At 47.1% G+C, this 22778-nt stretch overlaps 3 protein-coding genes across 10 annotated transcripts in view; all 3 read left to right on the top strand.

Moving 5' to 3' along the window:
• The window catches only part of man1a1 (mannosidase, alpha, class 1A, member 1), a 29157-nt gene extending 23744 nt beyond the window's left edge, over window positions 1–5413 (top strand). The window contains exons 6-12 of the mRNA XM_088362260.1: window positions 440–563; window positions 633–726; window positions 1624–1739; window positions 2276–2495; window positions 2557–2729; window positions 2836–2951; window positions 3052–5413. Coding sequence (XP_088218386.1) covers window positions 440–563; window positions 633–726; window positions 1624–1739; window positions 2276–2495; window positions 2557–2729; window positions 2836–2951; window positions 3052–3178 — 970 coding nt within the window. The 3' untranslated portion in view covers window positions 3179–5413. The remainder of the gene's footprint in view (window positions 1–439; window positions 564–632; window positions 727–1623; window positions 1740–2275; window positions 2496–2556; window positions 2730–2835; window positions 2952–3051) is intronic.
• Window positions 5414–5967: 554 nt separating this feature from the next.
• fam184ab (family with sequence similarity 184 member Ab) lies at window positions 5968–21244 on the top strand. 8 transcript variants are annotated; one of them, XM_088362253.1, is made up of 23 exons: window positions 5970–6281; window positions 6525–6734; window positions 10253–10372; window positions 10439–10597; window positions 10663–10902; window positions 10967–11050; window positions 11115–11366; window positions 11435–11570; window positions 11645–11826; window positions 12252–12437; window positions 12644–12766; window positions 12844–13005; window positions 13076–13197; window positions 13271–13421; window positions 13843–14055; window positions 14999–15152; window positions 15683–15810; window positions 16489–16673; window positions 17232–17378; window positions 17451–17568; window positions 17866–17970; window positions 18403–18665; window positions 20008–21244. In XM_088362253.1, exons 2-23 carry the CDS (start codon window positions 6564–6566, stop codon window positions 20087–20089), a joined length of 3483 nt encoding a protein of 1160 aa, XP_088218379.1. In that variant the 5' UTR covers window positions 5970–6281; window positions 6525–6563; the 3' UTR covers window positions 20090–21244. The 8 variants fall into 8 exon arrangements, 5 of the variants coding, with proteins under 5 accessions (XP_088218376.1, XP_088218378.1, XP_088218377.1 ...); XM_088362250.1 differs by having other exon boundaries at window positions 5968–6281; window positions 10253–10597; XM_088362252.1 differs by having other exon boundaries at window positions 5968–6454; window positions 6542–6734; window positions 10253–10597.
• Window positions 21245–21374: 130 nt separating this feature from the next.
• On the top strand, window positions 21375–22644 carry ptrhd1 (peptidyl-tRNA hydrolase domain containing 1). The gene is made up of 2 exons (XM_088362291.1): window positions 21375–21619; window positions 21925–22644. Exons 1-2 carry the CDS (start codon window positions 21407–21409, stop codon window positions 22093–22095), a joined length of 384 nt encoding a protein of 127 aa, XP_088218417.1. The 5' UTR covers window positions 21375–21406; the 3' UTR covers window positions 22096–22644.
• The last annotated feature ends 134 nt before the right edge of the window (window positions 22645–22778 follow it).

Genomic DNA, 22778 nt, shown 5'->3' with positions numbered 1-22778 from the left:
AGTTGCCTGTGGGATTTTTTTTTTGCCCTTTTTTCTTTGCGTAAACTTCCATAGCTACCAGACGTTAAGTCGTTCTCCGTGTTAAAAAAAAAAAAAGTCAAAGGAACCTGGTAACTGTGTGAGGGAGATAACAAGCTTGTTTCGTCTCTCAACTCTCCCGCAGCCGAGGTAGAAATATTTTATCTGGTCTTTGTAAAACAAAGTCTTTCCTTGAGCACTTTTACACACTTGAAATGTTTTGACAGCTGCCTCTTAATTAGCTTCCACTTCTTCTTAAACGCTTCTCGCATTGTTCTCAACACGGCTCCCGTCTGGCTGCTACCGCGGCCTTTCACAACGGAATTTTCCACCGTTTCGTTGAAGCGTCGTCCTACGTCATTTTCTAATTGGCAAAAAATCTCCAAATCGACATATTTGCATTTTATGCATCTCTGCGCAGCGGAATCGGTCGCAACTGGCCGTGGGCGTCGGGCGGCAGCAGCATCCTGGCCGAGTACGGAACGCTGCATCTGGAGTTCATGCACCTCAGCAAGCTGTCGGGAAACCCGGAATTTGCTCAGAAGGTACCCATCTGATCTTATTTATAGAGCCTAACAAAAATGCAAGCATTTCTTGATGCTCTTTGTTTACAGGTGATGAACATCCGCAAAGTTCTGAATCGCTTGGATAAACCTCAGGGACTGTACCCCAACTACCTGAACCCAAACAGCGGCCAGTGGGGTCAACGTGAGTTCGTCTCTCGGAGGCTTTTTGTGGCGTTTGTAACCCGACATTACTCTCGGGCATATATATATATTTATCCTCTGCACATAAAAACAATCTCTTCTACTATATGACAGCTTGTCTGTATTTTACTGCCCTCTAGTGGCCGTTCCGCTCAGTCAATACGCATTTTCTACAACCACAATCGAATGTTTTTGCATTCTGACTTCAGACGGCAACTTTCAAACATCAACAATCTCAAAAAAAAAAAACAGCTTGAATGCTTATTTGGCTCCAGCAAGTCATTACATAATTGGCGTGAAAAATGCATTTGCTGCATAATTTATGACCTCGGGGTGTCTCCCAAAAAATCTTTACGAGGCAGTCATCTCCAATGTAGCAGCTGCAAGCGACGCCTTTAAAAAGAGTATTTTTCGTTCCGGCTTTATCGACTGATTTCCATCACGCTCTGTTTAGAGCATCTGTCACTCTCTGAAACGGAAGAAGTTTTATAAAAAACAGAAAAGAACATTAAGATTTCTCTTGACTTTTTTGCGAGTAGTTTTGTTGTTGTTTTTCAGATAAGAGGAAAGAAAAAAAATCGGTCTTGAATTTTTTTTGGGGGTGAGCAACTGTTTGATGTTTCTTGCCTTTATTCCTTTTTCTGTGACAGATGACAACAAATCAAAACACTTATTTATTTTTTTCCATTCAGTCTTATCATCATCATCATTACCATGTCACTCGCTGACACCTCTTCTCCCGCTACACACACGCACACACACCCCCCCCCCCCCCCCCCCCCCCCCCCCCCCCCGTCGATGTCGCTTTGACACGACACCGGCGGCACCGATGAGGAAGACGAGCGTGAGGAAGAGTGTGACGACCACCGGGAGCTTAATCTGTTTGTTTGGCTTGCAGATCATGTGTCGGTGGGCGGCCTGGGTGACAGCTTTTACGAGTACCTGCTCAAAGCCTGGCTCATGTCCGACAAGACTGACGAGGAGGCCAAGAAGATGTATTATGACGCCCTGCAGGTAGCACACACACATGGGCGCACCTTTGGCTTGATCACATCATAAACCACATTTTTTTCACTTCTTTGTGCGAACGCTCACACCCACTGAAACCGAAATGATCCAATTGTTGACACACGTTTATCTTTACGTACACACACACAGATGTCATGTATAGGCTTGGCTAGTCACACACGCTTAGACACGTTTATGTGGCTATCAGGGGACCGCATCCTTCTACGAAGCAGCAGTGGCGAGAAGAAAAAAATGTCGGCAAACAATTTACAAGCACCCGAACACACATCTTGAACGCAACGTTAATTTTGAGGAGATGCTTTACCCATAATCCCCCTTGATCCCCTGGATTAATGGTGATTTATTTGTCGAGGGGAAAGGCAACAGAGTTCTCGCTCGTCTTAAAGGGCCAGTAGCAACGTAATCGTACGCGGGGCCACCTTTCGAATTTTCACCTCGTGTAGCTTTCTTCAAACCAAAATGGCCGACTTTGCCCATCTGTCTAGTAAATGAAATTGAAATTTACACGTACTTGATTGCAGGCCATCGAGAGCAATCTGATGAGGAAGTCGAGCAACGGCCTCACGTACATCGCCGAGTGGAAGGGGGGCCTTCTGGAGCATAAAATGGGTCACCTGACCTGTTTCGCCGGCGGCATGGTGGCGCTGGGTGCCGACGGGGCGCCCGACGACAAGACGGGCCACCAGATGGAGCAAGCGGCGGAGATCGCCAGGACCTGTCACGAGTCCTACACCAGAACAGGTGCTCGACCGCCAACCGCTTCCTGTCCGAGACTGTATTTATTGATTGATTGTTTTATTAGCATTGAAGCTGGGCCCGGAGGCGTTCCGTTTCGACGGCGGTGTGGAGGCCATCGCCACGCGCCAAAACGAAAAGTATTTCATCCTGCGGCCCGAAGTCATCGAGACCTACATGTACATGTGGAGGTTCACCCACGACCCCAAGTACAGGGAGTGGGGCTGGGAGGCCGTCATGGTATTGTTGTCACTTTAACCTCATTGACAAAATTCCTATTAGAATCCAAATTGAAATAATCATTCTCAATTGGCCCAATAATGACCTTTGACCCCCTGTCCTGCAGGCCTTGGAGCAGCACTGTAAGGTGGAGGGCGGCTACAGCGGCATCAGGGACGTCTACGGGTCCACGCCCAACCACGACGACGTGCAGCAGAGCTTCTTCCTGGCCGAGACGCTCAAGTAAGAACAACGCAGAAGAAAACAAGCGCTCCTTTGTGGTGGCTCTCAGAAGCCTTCAAATGCCAACATCCATCTTGTTGACGCTGACGTTGCTCGCCAGGTATCTGTATTTGCTGTTCTCCGACGACGAGCACGTCTCGTTGGAGCACTGGGTCTTCAACACGGAGGCTCACGCCCTGCCCGTCATCCGAAAGGAGCCGCCGGAGAGGACCAACGAGGTGGAGTAGGAGCAACTTTGGGGAACCTTGTGCAAGCCCGCTAAGGTTCGAATTTCCCACGACTGGAAAATTCCTTTTTTTTTTAACACTTCATTTCACGGGATCCGATTTTGTCTGTCTCGTCTTCTCTCGGGTACTACTTTGTTTTTTTTGGTACTCTCAGAAGTGGTCCTGTTTCTTTTCTTGCCTTCCCGCGATGACTTTTTTCAAAGAGCGTTGAAAGGCCAGGATATCTCGGGCGCCATCTCAAGCGCCGGCGAGAGAATGACGAGACGGACGACGTCGCCGCCGCCACGTCACCCTTGACGCGGAAACGACTAATTTGGCCTTCAAGAGACGGAGATGGGAAGTTTTCACTCGCTGCCCAGCGACGTCGCTTCCTGTGATCGTGTTTACAAGAGGACGCAATCGTCGGCGTCTTAGCGTTTTTATTGACAGCTTTCACTTCTTCAGTTTCGAACCAACATCGTAGCATTGGAAGACACTTCAAAAGCAAAAAAAAAAAGAACTGTAATTTGAGGTATGACTTAATGCTAAAAATCTGCAACCAACAATGTAGCATTGTGAGGCTAGGACGAGCATAGCGTGAGCTTTGTGTCCGATAATTCTGCCAAGCGGCGAGCCGCCCGATTCTGTTTTTGATGTTCTTCTTCAGCCGCAGCATGAGAAGGGCTGTCAGACCCACTTGAAGCTGCGGCAAGTCATCGTCGCGTCCTTGTAAGTTGTGTCAGCGGCGGCGCTGCGGTTTGACAGATGCTTGTTGGGTCGCCGGCCGTGTCCCCGCGCCGCCTCGCTCAAAAGTCACTCTTCATCTTTGTGCCTTCGCTGCCAAGGAATATGTTCCGGACCCTCAAAAGGTTCAAGGCCGTGATATAGAGAGACCATATCATGTTTTTTTTTCCCAAAATATTTGATGAGATATACAATTTTAAGAGTTTAAACAAACGATCACTTTTTAATCAGTTCGCTTATAATGCTAAATGTCAGTTTTGCCTTGAGATGCAAGTTAATTTTTTTCCTTAACCACGCTTGTATATTAAATCATCTCAGTGTGCACATCAGGTTACCACAACACCTTAATCACCTTGCAAATGTCCTCCACTTGATAGGAGCGTGTATTTTCTGTACAACAGTGACACCTAGTGGAGGGGAGGCTCAATAGCAGCCGATTTAAAACCGATTGCAATGTAGTCGAGGTTAACCTGATGATGTAACACCAGGAGAACTTTTTTCAACTTTCAGTTTTATCACCTGAGCAGTGTTCAAATTTCGATGACTTAAATTACCTTCATACCGTTCATTTGTGATAGTTTGTGTAGTTTTTTGTTAGTTTGTGATAGTCATGATTTGTTGTGTTAATTTATTATTGTCGCTGTGTTAAGTTTGTCATTTCCAGGGAACGTCAATAATGGCTAAGACAAATCAAGTCGGGCGGAAACGAAAACAGCAGAGGGTAAAGCATGACAATGTGTGACTGTACCAGCCAATGTGAAGTGAATTCCGTTTCACACCTTTTTATTTTATTTTAGACTTTAAAACTTTGTTTTTACTTTTTTTTAAAATTTGATTTATATAGAACATATTACAACATACTGGGTAAAAAGACATTTCAACTAAAAAAATGACGCTTTTAGCAAATAGGTTCATTCAGTAGTTAAATTCAAACAGTGCAACGCACACAAGATTTTATAAAGATCCCAAGAAATCTTTTTCAAAAGGCTTTGTTTTGCAGCGGCATGTTTATCTTCAAAATAATTTCAAGACTGGGAGCATATGTAAAATATATTTGACATGACCTTTGACTCTTGAATTGAACTAGTGAATGAAACTAAGTTTCCAATTGAGACAAATGTGCACTTTGGGATAGTTTTGGAAGACACGTTGAATTTTCCAAAATATTTGATGTTTTAAATTGTATTTGACGCGCGACTCATATTGTGTTAATATTTGAAATTTGTGACATCTTGGGACGTGAACATTTTCGGAGAATCATTCCGTTATTTTTTGCTGTGTTAATGCAATATTTTCATTATGAACAGATGTTTTATGATTTTGTTTTGGGGGAAAAAAATATATTATTATTATTACTAAGATTCTTGTAAATATCAGGTAGTGGCCGAAAAGCCACTGGACATTTTATTAAGGTTTGTGGATTCAAAATGAGATTAATGCGCTGCAGACTTTTTAAAAAATTATATTTGTTACACTTGTATAATCAACAATAAAAAGAAGATTTTAATATTATGTCTTAATGTGGGTTATGGTTTTTATTTAGTTAGTCAAAATTAAATAGTGGATCCTCGCATCCTGCCTGATATTATTTTCTGAACCCCTTTTTTCTCTCTTAATTTAGCACATGGTCGTGTGCTCATTTACACCACCAGAGGGCAGCAGAGGACCGCAAGCTGACGCACCACAAGGTTGTCCACTTTCATTCTAGTTCAACTTTGTGAACTGGTTCTGCGCTTTGCAGGGTTCCGGTTTCAAATTATGGTCTTAAATGAGGTACAAGGTTTTAAATGTGGCCTTTCAAAAAAAAGGTAAGAGTATCAAACAAGGTTAGGATTTTAAATGTGGGATTCAAATTTGTCAAATACTTTGACATTTCTGTCGTTTTGCAGAGGATAAAGAATATATCCCGTCAATGTTTAAATATATGCACCCCAAACCACAAATGCGTCACAAAATGAGAGATCATTTCATTTTTGGTTTTTAAATTTGACCTGATTAAATTGTTTAAAAAAAAACAAGTAGACTAGTGCTCGTGAACGCATCTCCGCTCTCCCACCGCCCATGAATGCAGCACGGACTGTTGAAGCGATCCATGGCAACAGGAGCGCAGCAGCAGAGCTCGGCCAGAGACAGAAGCTGAAGCTCGGGGTGCTGCGTCCGTCCGTCCGTCTGTCCCTCCGTCCAACACGCTCCCCTACAAGCCAGTCTCGTGCACGCGCACGCGCGCTTGCGCACACTCAAACGCACCTCCATGTAGCTGCGGAGCACCGCGCGAGGGACCAATCCGGCTCTACGGCTCCTCATTTTGGGCTCCAAGGTGACCGACCGCGGAGGTGGGCAGCCAGACGGCAGCCCGACTTCCGCTGCACGTCAGCGGCAGGTGAAGCCGGCCGTTACCCGCACCTTGCAGCGCTCGTTCACGATGCGCGCTGCTGACATCTCCGGATTGTAAATTTGGCTCGTCACTTTTTTTTTTTTTTTTTGCTCGCGTCCCGACTCCGAAGCAAAATGGGACGTATTTTATAGAGCTTGCTGCGTCATGTTTTTTGCCAGGTTTGTGTAAACTCCATATATTTACACAAGTCGTCTTTCTTTCCTTTTTTTTTTTTTTTAATTATTAAAGCCCACATCTCCATCAAGCATCTGAAGCATCATCGTGAAGATGGCGACTGGGTCGGGTTGGCAGCAGTATTACTGCCCTGCCGGTCAAGGGAAATATCCGTCATCGTCGACCACATCCACGAGCACAACCTCCTTCCAGTCCGGTCTGGCCATGGAATATACCCAAGACCTGCACCTGAAGATGAGCAAGAAGATCGCCCAGCTGACCAAGGTAGGCGCAGATGTTTGGAGGCCTTTTTGCATCCCCGTGAAGCGATGCAACCGCTGCTTTCCACTCGCCCGGACTCCCTTCTAAAGTGCGCCTATTTGAAGTTTGCCCTCTCAGCGTTGCGGATTTCTCTCAGCTATAAATATGATTCTTATTTCGTTTCAACTTGTAAAATCCTCTCATTACACCGGCGTTAATAATATCTTAAATATGCATCGATCAAAAATGGCGTCAGTATTAAGCCTGTGGGAGAATGTCAGATTTTAAAAACTGTATTATTGGATTATTTTGAATGTACGCCGAATTTAAGAGCTGCCTCACATGTTGCCAAAACCGCCGCAACAGGAGCATGCATGAACGCCCGACAGCGCAAGTCTATAAATCGGCAATTCTGTAAGGAACTTTAGTGTTTGCATACTGTTGCTCCAGAGAGAGAGGGGGAGAGAAAACAATGTGGGCTGCCTGAAGGTGAAAGCGTTTTGTCGGGATGCTGCATCCATCAGTGAGGCACATGCGGGGTCATTAGCCACAACATTAATCACATCAGTCACTAATCAGTCGCAGCAACGGCGGGCTGACATTTTCTCGTATGTTCATGTTGACATTTTGCAAACAGAGGAGGCAACTTGACTTGTGGCACCAAGCTCTGTCAAATTTGCCACATTTAACGGCAGAAGTGTTGCCACAGAAAAATGCACATTTTAATCTGTCAAGGGCCACTTGCCAAACATTCTCTGACCACGCTTGCATGTCAAATCACTTTTCCCAGTTGTAATGAATGCAAAAGCTATTAATCTGATACACTGAAGAAAAAAAAGGATATATATGATCTATATTTGTCCTTTATTCAGTGCCCTTTTATCTATTTGCTATGCTACATTGAATAGCTTGCCTTTTTATTGCAATGGCCTATTCCAGCAAGTCATCCAAGTCAATCCGAGCGCTTTTAGCTCGTATAACGCTTAACAATGAGCGGCCGGTGTTTTACGGCTCTGCTTACTGACTCTCGTCGGCTCTTTCAAGGGCATTCCCAAACTTCCAGCCTTGCCTTGGGGGAGGTCTGGGCTTTGATCCCCAACAAGGAACGACACGATCCACGGCAGGTTGGAACTCGCGGAGGTCTGGCCTACCTCCTATACCTCCCGCAGAGCAGGAAGTGATGTCACAGCTGTCCAGAAGAGACGGCGTGTTTAGGCGCTCGCCGCATTCCCAGCGCTCCGGCTTTCTAATCTCTCTAAACGCCATTCGGGGAGAATGAAAAGCCAGAAGAGATTAACGCTTGTGCGTACGTGCTTCTGTGTATGTGTGTGCGTGCGTGCGTGCTGCACATCTCATTAACCTCTGCAGGAAAGATGGCTCATTGTCACAATTCTTTGTCAGATTTCATTAAGATACTGCACTTGTGCACACCCACGCATGATTTGATGGGTCATTCATTCTTAGGAAGGTCCATTTCTTGGATTTCATCTTATTGGCTGACTCGAAATAAGATCATCAGCCATTCATAGTGCCTTGACATCCTTGAGCGTGTCTCCCGTTACCGTGGAGACGCACTCATAGCTGTAATTGTCTGTCAGCGCAGAATATGGCTGAGAAGACATTGATGTTGTCAGTGTGCTTTGTGGCCAATGCTTGAAGGATGGCACGACAAAATGGTGGCAGAGCATGACTCAGCGTTCCTTCTCGGCACAATTAAACGACTCCTGCGGTGCCTTTAATTGAATTTAGCACCTAGCGTAATTTTTTGCTTGTAAGTAGTTTGATTTTGTGTGTGCAAGTTTTATGTGTGTAGAAGTTGAATTTAGCATGTAGCATATTAATACAATATTTAGCTTATTGGTTAAATCAAGAATGCTGCATTTCGCTTAGCATTTGAATTTAGCCCGAAGCTTGGCACGTTCATGCGACATTTTAGCTTGCCAGTCTTTTCCCTCTTTCCTCCATCCCAAATTAGCCATCGTTTGAGTCCTTATCTGCTTTATTGGCATGGCGGCGCATTAACGACTTCATCAAAGTAGAATGTGCAACAACAAAAGAGCGCCACAGTTTCCATAGCAACATACCCCCATGAAACAAAAGTCTTCTACTTGCTGGGAGACAAACGCTCTCAAAAGACAACAAATATCAAGATTGAATATGGTTAGCCTCACATATTATGGGAAACTCCAAAAGTTCCCATGGTGGAAATTCTTCAGGGACCAGCTAATGCTAACCCTTAGCTGAAACCGTAATAAATATTATGGTTGAATTCACCCGCCCACTTCGGCCTGATGTTTTGTTAACTGCTGAAATGCGGCCCATGATGAAGGCTGCAGGCGACACGGTGTCAATGTAAAGTGACGCCAGCGCTAATGGAAGTCAGTGTTGGGCTCGGGCGCCGTCACAAGCTGTGCCCAATTTCCCACCTCTTCTTATAAAATCCGACTTTCATTCCAAGTGTACCGAATGGAGTGTCCCTTTCCCAAAAGGCGAATAATGGCATTTTCTACGAGCAGGCGGTGACATCATGCCATCCGGCCTAGGATGGATTAAAGATTTGTAGCTTTGAGCAGCACGCCGCCGGTGACTCATCTGACCTGATTTTGCATAGCAGCAGTAGCGCAGCGGCGGAGGCAGAAGCGAAATCGGCCACTCAGGCGGAAGAAGGAAAATAAAAAAAATGGAAAAAAAAGCATGGTGGCTATGCGGCCATATGCTCGCTGCGTACGCAAATAAATCCATCTCCGATCTGCGGATGAAACATATGGCTTTTAGAATAAATCAAAATCTGAGCAACATGGCAGGACACTGATTTAAGCCTTTAGCTCGCGGCTAATGCTACTCCTGAATGCCAACAATGGCTGGGCTCCCAAATATGTTTTTTGTCACGCCTGCCTCGCTTTCACTGAGGTCCACTTCATCAAGCACTTCCCTCCTTAGGCTGGCGGCTGTGTCCGGTCGCCATGGAAACTCAGACATATACGTGTGTGTGAAAGGGTAAGTATTTAACCCCCTCCATCTTTCACTCCCCCCCCCCACCTTACCTGTCTGTGCTGCAGGTAATTACAGTCTTCCCACTCAGCTCTAAAAATATTTCAAGTCTCTGCAGGCAGACAGCGGGCCAAATGTTCCAGATGGACTTTTATCAGCTTTGGAAAACAGAAATGTATTCGTTCATTCATTTAGGAGTCCGCTAAAGTTTGGAGTGAAAGCTTCGTTGTGTGTGGTAGATCAGTAAAGTAGCAGTGGCATGAAATTAGAAAGTCAAGCAGATATTTTCTTGCTGTGTTAAGCCCCGACGCGGCTGCCGCTTCTTCTTTTTCTTGCTTCTCCCACGCCGGGAAGAGCTCCTCCATTCCCGAGTGCATCCATGCGGGGACATCCCACCCGCGTCCGCTTACCCGATTAGCTCGCGCCGCTAGCGGATTAAAAAGTGATCGCCATGCTGGAAACATTGCAAAATGTATCCAAGATTTTTCTTATTATTTTAGGCAAAAATACTTTTTTAAAATCAACAATTGTCTGTAATTGTGCCAATGCAGGTGATCTACGCACTCAACACCAAGAACGACGAGCACGAGGCGGCCATCGCCACCCTGAAGGAGGCTCACGAGGAGGAGGTGCAGCAGATCCTCTCGGAGACCAGGGAGAAGATTTTACAGGTGGGTCACAACCCCAACAAAGGAAGGAAGTGGAGCAGATGTCATCAGGTACCCCCCCCACTTCAGTATAAGAGCAAGATCAGCGACGAGATGGACCTGAAGAGACGCATCCAGTCCCTGGAGGAGTCCATGGAGCTGCACGAGAGGATGAAGAGGCAGGCGCTGGCCGAGTTTGACAACTACCGGCAGAGGGTGGAGGACCTGCAGCTGTGCACCGAGGCTCAGGTATCGCTTTGCTTGGTCGGCCCGGCTGACCGAAGGTAACTTTGACCTCTCACTCTGTCCCTTAGCACACCCAACGGGTGGTGTCCATGTCGCGCGAGGTGGAGGAGATGCGGCGCTCGTTCGAGGAGAAGCTGCGCACCTTCGGCCAGGCGCAGGCGCAATTCGAGCAGGAGAAGAAGGCGGCGCTGGAGGAGCTGAAGGGTCAACACCGGCAGGAGGTGCAGGAGCTCCTCCGAAGCCACCAGAGCCACAACGCTAACTACAGCAAAGACCAAGAGAAGCTGGGCCAGCTCCACAAAGCCGAGGTGAAAACAGCCCGATCGCCGAGAGGAAGGAACTTGGACGCTGATCCGTTTTAGTTTGGTTCAGGTGGATTCTCTGACAGAACGAGTAGAAGAACTCAAGCAGGACAAGAAGAGACTTGTGGATGAGTATGAGGCCAAACTCAGCAAGGTAACCACCACAGTGGACCCGCCCGAGACCTCCACCTAGATCTTTCACTACCATCGTTCTTCAGGCTCAGGCCTTCTACGAGCGCGAACTGGAAGCCATGAAGCGAACGCAGCAGCTGACGGCCGACAACCTTCTCGCGTGGAAGCGCACCGAGGCCGAGCTGCGCCGCGAGTTCCAGACGCAGGAGGCGGCGCTGCAGAAGACTCTGGGCAAGCTCCGGACCGAGCTGGCCCGCGTCAGCGAGGAGGCTCGCGATCACCGCGAGCGCTCGCACAAGCTGCAGGCCTCGCTCGCCGCCTCCGAGAGTGCCGTCAAGGTGCGTTTTGTTTTTTCTGCTGAGGATAAAGAATCTACTCCTCCTAGCGTGTGTGGTCGCTTCCTCAGGAGCTGAGCAAGCAGCTGGACGAGGTGACGCAGAATTCCGAGATTGTGGAGATCCGCCAAAAGGAGGCCGAGTGCGAGCTGGAGGCGGCCCGGGATCGAGTCCAGCAGCAGGCCACCGAGATCCTCCTCAAAGCCAGTAAGACACCTCGTGGGGGGGAAAAAAAGAAAAACAGTGTGGGCAGCCATTTTGTTGACGCCCATCGCCGTCAGGTCAGATCAGCAGCCTGCAAGCCACCCAGATGACTCAGGAGGCGGCCGTGCGGGACCTGGACAACGAGCGCAGCCGTCTGAAGGATAAAGTGCTGAGGCTGGAGGAGGAACGTGAGGCGCTCCACTCCCAGAGCCAAGCGCTGGACGAGAGGCACAAGCAGCAACTGCAGTCCCTGCACAAGGTGCCGTCACAAAACGATGAAATTATCACAAACTCGAGGCAACATTTGGACAAACCCAACAAAAAGTTGGCCGGTGACAGTGTCAATAAGCGTATTTGCTAGTCTTGGGGAAAAAAACAGCTCTTTGCAAAAGGTCGCGACAAGAGCCGGCGGCGACCCCCCCCCCCCTCGCTGAATGTCAACTGCGGCGGCTCCATGTCGTCTTTGCCGGCCCTCCGGCGCTGACATTTGCCGCCGCGTCCTCCGGGAGGCCTCGATCGATGGAAAATATTCTCAGTTTAAGCAACTTTGAAAAGTCTTGGAATTCCGCAAGCCGGGAAAAAAAAAAAAAAAAAAATCGCCGCCTGCTCATTTGTAATCGCTGTCAATATGGCGGAGTGACGCCGCAGCATATGGTGGCTGACTTGTGTGCCGGTTGTTGGCAGACGCTACGCGAGGAGAAGGCGGCTCACGAGAAGGACATGAACGGCCTGCGAGCTCGCTACGAAGAGGAAAGCGGCCAGAGCAAGGAGAACCAGGCCCGGGTTCTGGACGAGGTGGCCAAGAAGCATCGGGCCGCGTTGGAGAGCGCGCTCGGCGGAGCGGAGAAGGACAAAAACAGACTCTTGGCTGTGAGTGCGCACCTTGCCGTTGTCATGGCGACCGGCTCAGCATCACAGATGAATATTTGAAGATACTTAGCATCGACATGCTTTTAAGCCGCTTGCGTCCTACATACATGCTAAAGTCATCTTCATCATCGTCATCGTCACACGCGCACGACACTTTGTCACGTATGTCGGGATCAGCGTTAGAATGCGTCGAAATGCGCCGGCAGGAGCTGGAGCAGCAGTTTGAGCAAGAGCGCCACACGCTGGAGGAACAGAGGAACCTCCTGCAAATGCAGCTGGAGCAGCTGAGGGAGGAAATGAGCTCCAAGCTCGACGCCGCCGACCAAGAGGTGAGCAAACATTTGACTTTCTTTTAAAAATGACTTTTGGGTTTTATGCCAAAGCGTGTTTATGGTCTGCGCGTCAGGTGCGGCGTCTGCAGGAGGAGGTGGAGCGCGGCGAGAGGGACATGAGCACGGCCGAGAGCCAGATAGCCACCATGAGGCAGGCGCAGGACAAACTGCTGGAGGAGCTGGACGCCACCAGGGGGCGACTGAGGGAGACCAGCAACCTGCTCACCGCCCTGCAGGTGAGGTGCCTCCATTGCCGTGCCTTGCAAACCGCATTCGGGGACAAATGTGTTTCCCTGTGCGTGCCAGGGCGAGCTGGAGGTCCAAACACGACAACATGAAGCCAAAGTCATCACCACCAAAGAGGAAGAGAAACATAAGATGGATAAGATGGCTTTGGAGCTGGAACTGAAGTGGACCGAGACCCTCAGGTGAGACCCCCCTCCACCCCTCCCTTGGCGGATTGTGTGGCCTGTCAAAATGAGGATTTGTGTGTGCACGCAGGCAAGAATGCAAGAAGCTGCGCGAGGAGCTACGAGAGGAGCACGCGGCGGACAAAGCGGCCGCCTTGAGCCAGCTGGCCCAAAGCAAAGAGCAAGAGATGAGCAACTCCCGAGACAGCTGGCAGAGGAAAGTGGACGACCTGCTGGAACAGGTACGCGCAGGACAGACGTTTTAGACATTTTTAACAAGAGACACGAAGCTCTCTCGTCTATACAATTGTTGGTCTGTCTATATGTGTTGCTGCACCGTTTTTTCTCCAAAATCCATTGCTTATAAAACGAACGCTAGCCCTCCATTCGCCACCGTTTGTGATTCACGTCTTAGTCACGGCACATTTTCCCCAAATTTGGGACACTGAGTGTGCGAGTGGTGACACAATCCAGCTTTTCTGTTTTATTCTTAGTCGCCTTTCAAGTGCTGATGAATTAGCAATGTGCGGCCCCTTCTGCTCTAAAACAAAACCAGAAAAACTTGATGGTAAACTGGGAACGGAAGCCGCCCATGTTGATTCCCTTTGTGCATTTTGTTAAATGATATATATTTAGTTGAAATCAAGCGGCTCTTTGTTTTAGATCTCCTTGCTGAAGCAGAGTCTGGAGATGCAACTGTCGCAGTCGCAGTCGTCGCTGCAGCAGCTTCAGCAGCAGTTCAGCCAGGAGCGCGAGCACCTGCGAACGCAGCTCGACGAGCTGCAGACCGAGCACCAACGCAGACACCAGCGGCTGCACGAGGCTCAGTGCTGCGCCCTGCAGGACGTCGAGCACGCCCGCCAACGAGATATCAAGGTTGGAATACAAAGAAAAAATAGAATTCGTTTTTTCATCATGATGAAATCACGCCCGCCCACTTCCCGGAAATAAAAACGGCACATTGCGTCAACAGCTGTAATTACGTAAAAGCTTCAGGTCGGCAAAAGGCGTCATTCCTTTTATTCATCATCTCCCAGAGTGGGAAATGTTACTGTGAGTCACACATCCATATTTACATCTATTATTTCATGCAAACGTCATTACGGCAGCTCAAGAACCGGCGCGATAAATAAAACCTCTTCTCTCTTCTTCCCTCCTACACTCTCGCTCTCATTTCCACAAACACAGACGCTAAATTGCTCGGCTTGCTTTCTCATTGTTAAGCCGCACAATGTTTCAACGTTGTAATGCTAACGTAATTCAAAACGCCATCGAGAGGCTAACGGAAACTAGCATGGACGCTACAGTGATCGTAAACGTTTCAACGATGCCCATAAGGTGGCAAAAGGCAAAGCAGGTGTTCACTCAGTAGCTTTTAATGCTTTATAATTGTGAGCTAAAAGGCTCGCTGTGCAGAATCCGCAGTCTTGTGAGTTGCGCTTGGGAGCCATAAAACTGGCGGGAAAAAAAACAGCAACTCCATTAAGCAGAGCGAGGAGGCGCCATCGCATTGTTATCGTCCATCTCGCTCATCTCAGACGGGGATCATTTGGACTGATGAAAGGGCCACGCTGAAGGCTCTGCAAATTTCCTCCCGCATCTGAATTTTAAAGACCGCATGAATAAAAGTGTTTGGCGCGCCGCCATCAATTCGGAGCGGAGAGTGGACCTCCACCGAAGCCCATCATAATGCGGCAGAGTGCTGAGTGAGAATGTTCCACCTTTAAATCACTGCCGCGGGTGTTGGGCTTTTTTTTTTTTGGATGGGTGGAACGTTCTTTCATTTCCATTCCCCAACTTTGTGTCCTTTTTTTTTCAGGACTTGGAGGAGCGCCTCCGTCAGCACCATCACGCCGAGCTCCAGTCGCTGCGAGAGGCCCACCGGCACAGCGTGGAGACCCTCAAGCAGCAGTCGGAGCAGGAGCTCCAGACGCTACGATTCGAGCTGGAGGACGAGGGCAAAGCCATGCTGGGTAAACACGTGCAACATAACTTTTTAAAAAAATCAGTTTTAACATAACAAATTAGCAATAAAAGCTGTGCGGGCTGGAAATCCAGCCACCCTAACGGAAGGTTCCAGATTGCACCAAGTGCGCCACTGATGAATGTTCCTCCATTAACCTTCACGCTCGTGCGCCTGACCGCCATCCGTCTCTCCACCGACATGCTCCTTTATATTATTCGGGCCTCCGCTTCCTCTCAGCTCCTTGTGTTTACTCTGTGGCATTAAATCTGAGTGGAAAGCTAATAGTGTGCGTATGTGTGTGTGGTGTGTGTGTGTGTGTGCATGTGTGTTACCGACCAGCTCTAAATTAGAAATAAAAAGTGTTCATTTCAACATCAAAACACTTCTAATAATAAAAGTTCATTAGCTTAATGCTAATACCAATGTGAAACGCCATGCATGTGCTATTAAAAGTTAGCATCGATGCAAGCTTAGTTGGCTATAAGGATGTCACTAGAAAAATACTTTTACAATAATTTTTTTTTTTCCCTGTCGCAGCATCTCTTCGGTCGGAGCTGAACCACATCCACGCGTCGGCCATCGAGCACCTGCGACAAAACCACCAACAGGAAGTGACGGCCGTCAAGAAGGAACTGGAAAAGACGGTGGAGAAAACCTGCCTTCAGGTACCTCCGACACATTCCAATGTTTTCTACAAGTTTGTGTTTTGTCATGTGTGTGTGTGTGTGTTTTCACACTGCTAATTGGACAAATGCGGTGTGCCTAAATGTGTTAAATTGGCCTCGGGGCTCTGGGTCTGCTTGCCTGCGTACATGCGAGCTGGCATTTAATGAGTGCACAGCTTTTAAATAACACGTTTCATTTTTCTGTCATCGCAGCGTGGGCATTCGTAGCTATTTAAAAATGTTTTAATGAAGAACACACACATGCATTGGATGACATGAGATTGCATCCCAAATGAATTGGAAAGTGAGTTTAATTTCTATTTCCAGCACAGTCAGGCAAGCTAGTTCCTTTCAGTTGGCTAATGTCCTCATTGGATGAATAATTCAGGGACTTTTTTCCCTTTTTTTTTTTTTTTTTTTAAAGCCGAGCAGGGAAATAGTTGGACAGAAGAAGATGTGAGGAAATGAGCTCATTAATGTTTTGTGGGTCGGAAAGGGGAAGAAAAGCCAAAGTGGTTCCGATCGAGCAAGCAGATGTCTCATCTGGAAGCACATCTGCTCGCAGAGTCAACATCTCATTAGCATGCTTGAAGTTGTTTGATTACATTCGGGACAAGTCACGAAAACATTTGAAAAGCGCCATTCTTCAAAAATGTCTTTTTTTTTTTTTTTTTTCAGGAGCGCGAGCTGCTGGGCCGCATGGCCGAGCTGCAGGAGGAGGCCACGCGGCGGAAGAAGCACATCGCTCAGCTGGACCACCAAATCCACACGCTCAACGAGAACATCAGCAGCCTTACCAAGGAGCTGGAGCTCAAAGGCAAGGAGGTGCTCAAGATACGCAGCGAGGCCAACCAGCAGATCAGGTAGTCCAACCGTGTCAGGCACCCGCAATCTTTTCTGGAGCGTGATGGGAATTCTTCATTAATGTTGTTGGGCCGCCGCGTGTGTGTGTGTGTGTGTGTGTGTGTGCGCGCACAGCATGCATCCATTATATAACAAGTGTGTGTGTAAGAGAGAATATGGCGGTCGGAGAGCTAAAAATAGTAAATAATGAAATAAACGGATGAATGCTGTGTGTGAGGAAGATGAGGAAATGAGTCGTGTTCCTCAGGGAGCGATGACAACAGGGGGAGCTAGCTCGCTAACGATAATTAGGTTTCATACCGGATCGGAACGATTTGAGCAACCACAATGTCAGGATGACATTAATCGGGATTCTATTTTATAAAAGTTGAAATTTAATAGAAAGAAATAGTACATAATAATACAGTTTTGGATACACAATGCAAAGAAGACTTTCACAGCTACTTTAAGTGACTCAATCGTCTGCAGAGGATAAAGAATATATACCCGCTGTTCCTTAGCCCGCCTATGGCGTTTTGCATTGTGTGTTAGCATTAAGCTAGCGCGTTTGTGCTCAGGGCTCACGAGCAGGAGCTGCAAAAACGTCACGAGCGAGAAGTGTCGGAGATGAACGCCGCCCACAGCAGAGACACGCACAACATGTTGGCCGACTTCAACAAGGCGCAGGAGGTCCTCAAGGATAAGATCTCGGCCCTGCAGATTCTGTACGTGACGTTTTCGTTCGGCTTCCCGCAAATGTGGACGTGTCGATGAAGCTTTTTTTCTCTTCCTTCCAGGCTGGAAGGCACCGAAGATAAATTCAGGAATAGGGAAAGTCGCCCTGAGGATCTCCAGATGATCGCCGAGCTCAAGGATATGGTGTCCGAGAGGGAATCACTCGTCAAGAAGCTGGTGGTAGGTCCTCCGCAAAAAAAGTGACACATACATGCCAAAGCAGCAGGTGGCGCTATGACAAAAAGGTGCAATATATATATACCAAACAGATGCCTCGCACCAAGTAGTTGCCCCCGTTACTTCAATTAAACACCTTCTTCTTCCCCTTCAGAAAAAAATACCAAGTCGTGCCACTAGGGGGCTTAATGACCTTTCCTCTGACATGTGACGCCAGCATGTGGCTCGGTCGATGCCTGCCTGCGCGCGTCCGTAAAGCCCATGTGTGAAAGCTGAGCCGTTTCCTTGCCGCCACTCCAGGACGACAAGAAGTTCTACCAGCTGGAGCTGGTCAACCGAGAGAGCAACTTCAACAAAGTCTTCAACGCCAGTCCCAACGTTGGCGTCATCAACCCGCTCATCAAGGTAGGGCCAACGTGGACGCCATCTGGCCTCAAACATTTCACCTGACCTTTCCTACGATGCTCTCGCTCCTTTTTTTTTTTTTTTTTTTGGGGAGTTTCATTTTCCCACCACATGCTCATCATTGAAGTCTCTCTGTGTGTTTGTTTTTGTATGTGTGTGCTGTCACGTGTGACGTGCGTCCTTCCTGGCCGTCTCACTTTGCTTTCCAAGCCATTTGGATGTGGGACGCCCACCGAGCGGCGCCGGGTCGGTCGGGACGATCCCGTTAGCGCGTTGTTGGGACCTTTCCTCATTTCCCCTTTTCTCTTGACCTCATTAATTTTGCCTTTTATGGATTATTTACGCCTTGATTTTTGCTTTGAACCCCACCCTTCTCTCCCCCGTGTCCCCACCTTCCTCCCTCCCTCCCTCCCTCCCTTTCTTTCTGTGTAGCAAAAGCGAAAGAATGAGAAAGCGGCGGCGAGCAGATTCGGCAGCTCCGCCGGTTTCAGGGTTCTGGAGGCAGCCGGCTCGGGCCCGGCGGGCGGCCCGCAGCAGCAGCCGCCGCCGCCACCTCCGCCGCCGCCCCCGGCCCAGCCCGGCCGCCTCGAACCCCTTCCCCATTCCCCCCTCCTCCTCCATCACCTCGAGCTGAACGCCAACAAACCTCTTCCCCGTCCGCCGACCCCTCCCACAGAACCCAAGAAGTTCACGAGGTGAGAGAGAAAAAACGAGAGCGGCTCAGCTCCGGTGGGCGGCGGCCATGCAAAAATCATCCAATCACAGAACTCGTTAGCCTCCGCATCTGATTGTCCGGCGCTCCCTCCGGCGACCTTCGATCCGCTTCAATCGATAAATAGGAGAAAATAGTCGCCGCCACGTGATTGGATGGTTGCTTTTAATGGGCGGGCTTTGCTCTTTGCTGTGAGGAGGCATCAAAGAATGGCTTTGGGATGCAAAAGGAGCATGTTTGTGTGTCTTTGATGTTTTTTGGGGTCATTGCTGTTACCGTCCAGTTTTTGTTGTCCTTTTGCCCATCCTCATCTCCACCCATTGAACGTTCCCGCGTCTTTCTTAACCTTCGTTGGCTTTTGACGATGACGACTCGATCGAGGAGGTTTCTGGTTGTTAAAGCAATCAATGATCACACTGGGAGCACATCTGCATGCCCACAAACACACGGGAAGTAAACAAGTGTGTGAGTGTGCATGGATGTGCTGCTGCATGCTAACGCTGCTCCTCCAGGACGTCCGGATTGCGCATGGGTGGGATTTTTTTTTTCTGCAAGGAATAGACGGGCCACTTGAAATCGAGAACATAGAAGTAAAATAATAGTTGATAATTATTCAACTCAATATTTTATAAATTACAGTTAAATGTATGTGGGTCAAAAAAAGATGGGTGGAGAAATACATGAATTTCTAGGGGGCGGGGCTAAATTATTGCCACCAACAAGACTCTGGAAAATGTTAATTCTCGGTGGGGTGGATTATGCATATAGTATTACTCCTCCAAATGACACACACACACTTAGCGTTGACAGTATGAGGTCACATACAGTAGAATGAATGCATCCACTCTGAATTAAAGGATTAGTCCCATCGCTGGCTCCACGCTCCTCTTTTTAAATCATTCAAGCGCCTTGTAATTTTAATATCTCTCTCAAATATGCACTTTTAGCCTAAAATATAACACGGTGTACGCAAGGGAATCTTTTAAACCCGCTGAAAAGTGTCAAATCTGCAAAAATGATGAGCATGATGAAATAGTGTCAAGTCATGCATTGTAGATGTTAAAGTGAGGTTTTACCGCCCTCTGGCGGACAACCGCTGCACTGCAAGATGACGCCTGATTAGATATTGAACTCCAGTAGTGAAAATTCTGCATATTTTCTTAATCTTTTTTCGTTATTACGTTTTCATAGAGACAATAACATTTAACCATTTGTTTTTTAATATTAATAATTATAATTCAGAATATTAAACTAGTTGTATTTGTAAAACTGTACATTTCAGTATCCTGTAATTGCTTTTGTCACCTTTCTTTTCTTCCCCGCAGCCCTCCTGAGACAAAGGACGTGGCCATGGACCTTCCGGACGCTCAGCGACAAGAGTGGTTCGCTCAGTACTTTTCCTTTTGAATGACAACACGCACACACACACGCACATACACCAACCTGCAGAAACAAACGCACCAGGATTCAGCAGCATGTCAGCCAAACTTAAGAAAAATGTCTGGATATAAACTACAACAACAAAAAAAAGAGAAAGAAAATGTTTGTTTTCTATATTGTTAAAAAAAGAAAAGGCTCGGTTCTGTTTATTATTGGCAGCTTGAGAAGATGATGTCATTCATCTTGAGGTCTATGTACTAGTGTGTTCTTTTTCGAGTAGCACGCCTGTGTCTTGCTGGTAACATTTTCTCCACTACTAGTGCCACTTTTTGACCTACTAGCAATCTGCAATCAAACCTTAATGTGCTGTATTGCCACCAGGCCAACTTATTGGGCATGGACTCTTCTCGTAGGACCAAAATGCCCACTAGTAGTTTTACCTCACTAGGAACGTGGTTGTCCAACTAGTATGCCAAAGTTGTCTTACAAGTGTCCAAAAATGTCAGTCATGGAAAAAAAGTTACTAGTATGACAGTTGTTCTACTTGCGCTCTGAAATGTTTCCGTATTGGGGATAAAGAATGGACTAGTACGTGGGCCTTAAAGTCCTTGTAGAGTGAAAATTAACCTGTCTTCTATATTGGACAACAAAAAATGGAGAGAAAAAATAAGCTTCACTCTACAGGGTCTTCAAGACGGAATTAAGGAGATGGAATAAATGCTCAAACTGTTTGTATTTTGAAATCAAGGATTCTGGAATGAATGCTCAACACTCGCATTTGTCATCTTCTAGTTTCGATGTTTTAGTTTGTCATTTTCATCATTGCCAGCGTTTTGTTTTGGGGGCAAGGGAGCGTGTCCAAATGAGAAGTAGACGTGCGTGGGGTGTAGAGGTCCTTGTTCTTCTCTGTGCGTTACAAAAAAGAAATCAAATAATAGTAATAAAATGAAAAGAAAAAAAGCTGCCTTTTTGTTAAACGCCAGATAAGTCGGTCCGTTTTAGGGGGTATCATCCTCGTGATAGATGAAGATGGTGATCTTTTTGGTAGACTGCAAAACTCTTGTTTGTATGCTCGTCTGTCTACACAGATACAATGATGTCTCACAGATTTTAAGAGCAAAAATAGCGTTTTATATTTATATTATAATGTGTATGCTTATTAAATGATTATTGTGACATTTATTCTTGTTTCTTGTCTCCTGTTTGGCAAATCTGGTGAAGTCGTTAAGTCAATAGATGCACTTGCAATTCTTCATAAACGTCGCTAGGTGGCAGCAGCTCCATTGTGTTGACCAAGGGGTCATTCTTTAACCCGGAAGATAAACATATACTGTGGAGAAAAAAATGGCTGCCTCGGGAGCCGCCGGTTCCCCTGGCCGCCTGGTGCAGTACGTCGTGGTCCGTTCGGATCTGGTCCACAAGCTATCGTGGCCGCTGGGAGCCGTCATCACGCAGGCATGCCACGCCGCTACCGCCGCCGTGCACCTGCATTACGGCGACGGGGACACGCAAAGCTACCTGGCCGACCTGGACTCCATGCACAAAGTGGTGCTCGCCGTGAGTCACGCCTACCTCCATTAAAGTCATGTTAGATTTTAAGTAGCCGCGATTTAAATAATGGTTTAACTGCTTTATATATTTTTGCACATATTTGCATCATAGTATGTATCTTTCGGCTTTCATTTTCTTGCTTTAAAAAAAGCTTTATTGCATGGGTACACCTAAATTCAATTAATTATATTTTGTATTTACTTTTAAATGCACACTGATTTAAACATTAAGTAGTGTAACTTCTGCTGATGCGACAAGCCCAAAGTCACAACCATTTATTTCCACATCACAAATGCTCTTGTGTCCTTCAGGCACCGGATGAGGCTGCGCTCTCGGGCTTATCGGAGAGCCTGAACCAGGCCGGAGTGGCTCACAAGCTTTGGATTGAGCAGCCTGAGAACATACCCACCTGTCTGGCGTTGAAGCCGTACCCCAAAGAAACGGTGCAGCCTCTGCTCCGCAAGTTCAAGCTCTTTAAGTGATCTTGCCTTCCCACCAGCCTACACTCACTCAGCTGCCTGTATTAAAATGGTTTGATATCTAATTTCCTGACTGTTAAAATAATTTGTCAGAGATGCTACATACCAATCGGACAGCTGAGGAAGCATTTAATTGAGAAGGGCCACCTCAGAGCTTGTCGCAGTGGGTCTGTGCAGAATCTTTGCAGCAATGGCCTCACTTCGATCAACACCTCTCAGAGGAAGAGAAGTGGCAGTAAAACAGGCCAAAGTCCGGATGTCAAGATGGAAGAGGGCAAGAGGTAATTTGCATACTAAATGTGCTCAGTCAGTAAATCAATTATTTAATGAATAAATATGTCACAATTAACCAGTAATAGGTTTACACAATTAGCTGCGAGTCATTTGCATACTTTGTCAAGGTCTGTCAGGCATCAGCTGACTTTTTTTTTTAATAGGAATGCTGCTGAGGTTTGTTTATCCAGCAAAGTGCTGATTCTTCAAACAGTATATTCTGCCCTAAAAAGACATGTCTGCTTGAAAAAAATCAAATAAATGCCTTACCCCAAATGATGACTGAATGAATACGTTTATTTGTGCTAATGAACATTGTTGATTAGGTGTACCTTGAGGTGCTTCAAGGGTACTTGTACATGTACTTCAGGTTCTCTGGTGCTCGCCTAGGTACTTGAAAATGTACTTCAAGT

Source organism: Syngnathus floridae, chromosome 19 (genome assembly GCF_059516105.1).
Source record: "Syngnathus floridae isolate MCC-2025c chromosome 19, RoL_Sflo_1.0, whole genome shotgun sequence".
In the NCBI taxonomy this organism is placed as follows: Eukaryota; Metazoa; Chordata; class Actinopteri; order Syngnathiformes; family Syngnathidae; genus Syngnathus; species Syngnathus floridae.
The sequence above is the reverse complement of the archived record's forward strand: the minus strand, read 5'-3'. Positions and strand labels throughout refer to the sequence as shown.